Raw genomic sequence first — 3,437 nt, forward strand, 5'->3', positions numbered from 1 at the left:
GGGAGAGAGAGAGAGAGACAGGGAGAGAGAGAGAGAGAGGAAGATAGACAGGGAGAGAGCCAGAGAAAATGAGAGAGATAAAGAGAGAGAGACAGAGACAAGAAGAGAGAGACAAAGAGAGATGGAGCCATACAGAAAGACAGACACAGAGAGACAGGGAGAGAGACAGAGAGAGAGACAAACAGACAGAGACAAAGAGAGATAGACAGAGATAGAGAGACAGGGAGAGAGAAACAGTGTGAGGCAGAGAGAGTGAGAGACAGAGACCGAGACAGAAAGACAGACAGAGATAGACATTGATAGAGAGAGAGAGACAGAGATAGTCAGTGAGAGAGAGACAGAGAGAGACAGTGAGAGAGAGACACAGACACAGAGACTTATGTGGTGCTGACAGTAACAAACAAAGATCTGCTGTAGATCTGGATCCAGCTGCTGGGTTAATGAAACACTTCCCTCACTGGAAGCCGCCCTCAATGCGCTAATGTTGCCACGGCAACAACAACAACAACAACAACCTAAAAAAAACTGGAAACAATCTGCGTAGCGGCCCTTCAACCTTCATGTTGTCCTCATGTTGTCCTATATCAATGTTCTTTTTAATTCCCAAAATAACATGATTGATTCCACCCAACGCTCTTTGCCAAGTTCAAATCTCTACTTTCATTAATTTTGGGGCGTCTTATTCAATTTTATAGCATTGTAAAACAAATGGAAGTGTTTTTGAAATAGTATTGAGTAAAAGTTGACATATTCCAGTCTGTGATTATCATCAACATCCATTCCTTTAATTTTAGTCTCAATAATTCCTAATTTCTGCTTTTCTAACTAAAACATTAGGTATAATTTCCTATAAATGAGGTTTATTGACCATTAATTCCAAAAATAACTGTAAAACTAAATTGAGTAATGGTCAATTCTGATTTATAGCCAGATCAAAATTTTTTTTACAGACATTATTAATTTTAAATGTGGCCCGCATCACACCCAACCGGGCATGGTCCGACTGTCTAGACTGAGCTTGCATTAAAAAAAATAGAAAATCAACACTTATGTTGACGTTTTTTTTATCAATGTTAACTTTTTCTTACGTTTTTTGTCCCTTTTTTTCAACAAATTTGACGCTTTTTTCAATGTTTGTCCCTTTTTTTGACGTTTAACACTACATAACACTAACTTATTTACTTTAGTTTTACAGTTATTCTGGGATTTTATGGTCATAAACCTCGTTCCCACCCGTAATCGACTCACCGGTGTTACAGTTGGGTCCGGTCATGCCGTCCTCACACTGGCTGCAGTCCGCTCCGGTGAACCCTCGCCGGCAGACGCAGCGCCCTTTGACGCACCGCCCCTTGTTGTTGCAGTTACCGGGACAACCTTTGGCGGCGCAGTCCGGCCCGGCAAAGCCCACGTCGCAGGCGCACACCCCGTTCACGCACTTCCCGCGGTTGCTGCAGCTGTTGGGACAAGCTTTGCCGGAGCAGTCCGGTCCGCTGAATCCATCGTCGCACACACACTCTCCGTCGATACAGCGCCCCCTGCTGTTGCAGTTCCCAGAACAGGCGGTCTCGGCGCAGTCCTCACCGGTGAAGCCGCTGTGGCACACGCATTTGCCGTCCACACACCTTCCGCGGTCGCCGCAGTCGTTAAGGCAAGATCTTTCAGAGCAGTCCGGTCCGCTGAATCCATCGTCGCACACACACGCTCCGTCGATACAGCGCCCCCTGCTGTTGCAGTTGCCAGGACAGGCGGTCTCGGAGCAGTCCGCACCGGTGAAGCCGCTGTGGCACACGCATTTGCCGTTAACACACTTCCCGCGGTTGTTGCAGTCATCCGGACAGGCCTTCTTCTTTGAGCAGTCCTTGCCGGTGAACCCAGGTTGGCACACGCACTCTCCGTTGACGCAGCGCCCCCTGCTGTTGCAGTTGCCAGGACAGGCGGTCTCGGAGCAATCGGCGCCGGTGAAGCCGCTGTGGCACAAGCATTTGCCGTTAACGCACTTCCCTTGGTTGTTGCAGTCCTCCGGACAGGCCTTCCTTGAGCAGTCTGGACCGGAGAACCCAGGTTGGCACACGCACTCTCCGTCGATACAGCGCCCCCTGCTGTTGCAGTTGCCAGGACAGGCGGTCTCGGAGCAGTCCGCGCCGGTGAAACCGCTGTCGCACACGCATTTCCCGTCCACGCACCTGCCGCGGTCCAAGCAGTCATTTGGGCAAATTCTTTCAGAGCAATCGGGACCGCTGAATCCATCGTCGCACACACACTCTCCGTCGACACAGCGCCCCCTGCTGTTGCAGTTTCCAGGACAGGCGGTCTCGGAGCACTCTGCACCGGTGAAGCCGCTGTGGCACACGCATTTCCCGTCCACGCACCTGCCGTGGTTGCTGCAGCCGTCGGGGCAGCCTCTGCGCGAGCAGTCGGGACCGGTGAAGCCGGGGTCGCACAGACACCGTCCGTCCACGCACCGGCCGCTGTCGTTGCAGTTTCCGGGACAGCTGGTCCGGCTGCAGTCGGGTCCGCTGAAACCGGAGAAGCAGACGCACTTACCGTCCACGCAGCGTCCCTGGTCGCTGCACTCGTTGGGACACTCGTCCATCTCAGGCTTGATGGAGCAGCCTGCACCTGAAGCAGAAGGGACAGACGCGTTAAACAAGGGAGACGACACACAGAGACACGTCTTACGTGGGCGTAGTTTCATAGTTACATACATAACAGTAGAACCAGTGAGCCTAGAATATCTCAAGAGCAATTTTGTGGAGGTGACAAACAGAGCTCCCCCTACAGGTTTATCTATAGAGCTCCCCTACATGTTGTCCTCATGTTGTCCTACATCAATGTTCTTTTTAATTCCCCAAAACAACATGATTGATTACACCCAACGCTCTTTGCCAAGTACAAATCTCTACTTTCATTAATTTTGGGGCGTCTTATTCAATTTTATAGCATTGTAAAACAAATTGAAGTGTTTTGAAATAGTATTGAGTAAAAGTTGACATATTCCAGTCTGTGATTATCATCAACATCCATTCCTTTAATTTTAGTCTCAATAATTCCTAATTTCTGCTTTTCTAACTAAAACATTAGGCATAATTTCCTATAAATGACATAGGCACACACACATTCTTGTATTCTTACACATATAGTAGAGCTAATTCCCAGCTCCACCAAGGCAGGGACAGAAGCTTTGTGTTGTCCCATAATCCTCGTTAATTTGAAACATGTCTCTAGTTTGTTGGGACAGACGTCTCTTCCTCCCTTCTACTGAGGCTGGAGGTCTAATCCTCTCTCGTTAGAGTGTAACGCAACCACTAATTACACAAGAGTGGAGGGAAGCTGCCCTGCAGTCGGAGGAGATGGAGACTGAGATCACACTGGGCAATGAGCTGAGGACACACACACACACACACACACACACACACACACACACACACACACACACA

The 3,437-nt window shown here is 49.1% G+C and overlaps 1 protein-coding gene across 1 annotated transcript in view; it reads left to right on the plus strand.

The window, feature by feature from the left end:
- LOC117957211 overlaps positions 1-3,437 on the plus strand; it is a 39,233-nt gene that overhangs the window by 2,261 nt on the left and 33,535 nt on the right. Inside the window, exon 5 of the mRNA XM_034892808.1 lies at positions 1,260-2,679. Within this exon, the coding sequence (XP_034748699.1) occupies positions 1,260-2,679 (1,420 nt within the window). The remainder of the gene's footprint in view (positions 1-1,259; positions 2,680-3,437) is intronic.

The sequence above is a fragment of the Etheostoma cragini genome, chromosome 14 (genome assembly GCF_013103735.1).
Source record: "Etheostoma cragini isolate CJK2018 chromosome 14, CSU_Ecrag_1.0, whole genome shotgun sequence".
NCBI classification, from domain to species: domain Eukaryota; kingdom Metazoa; phylum Chordata; class Actinopteri; order Perciformes; family Percidae; genus Etheostoma; species Etheostoma cragini.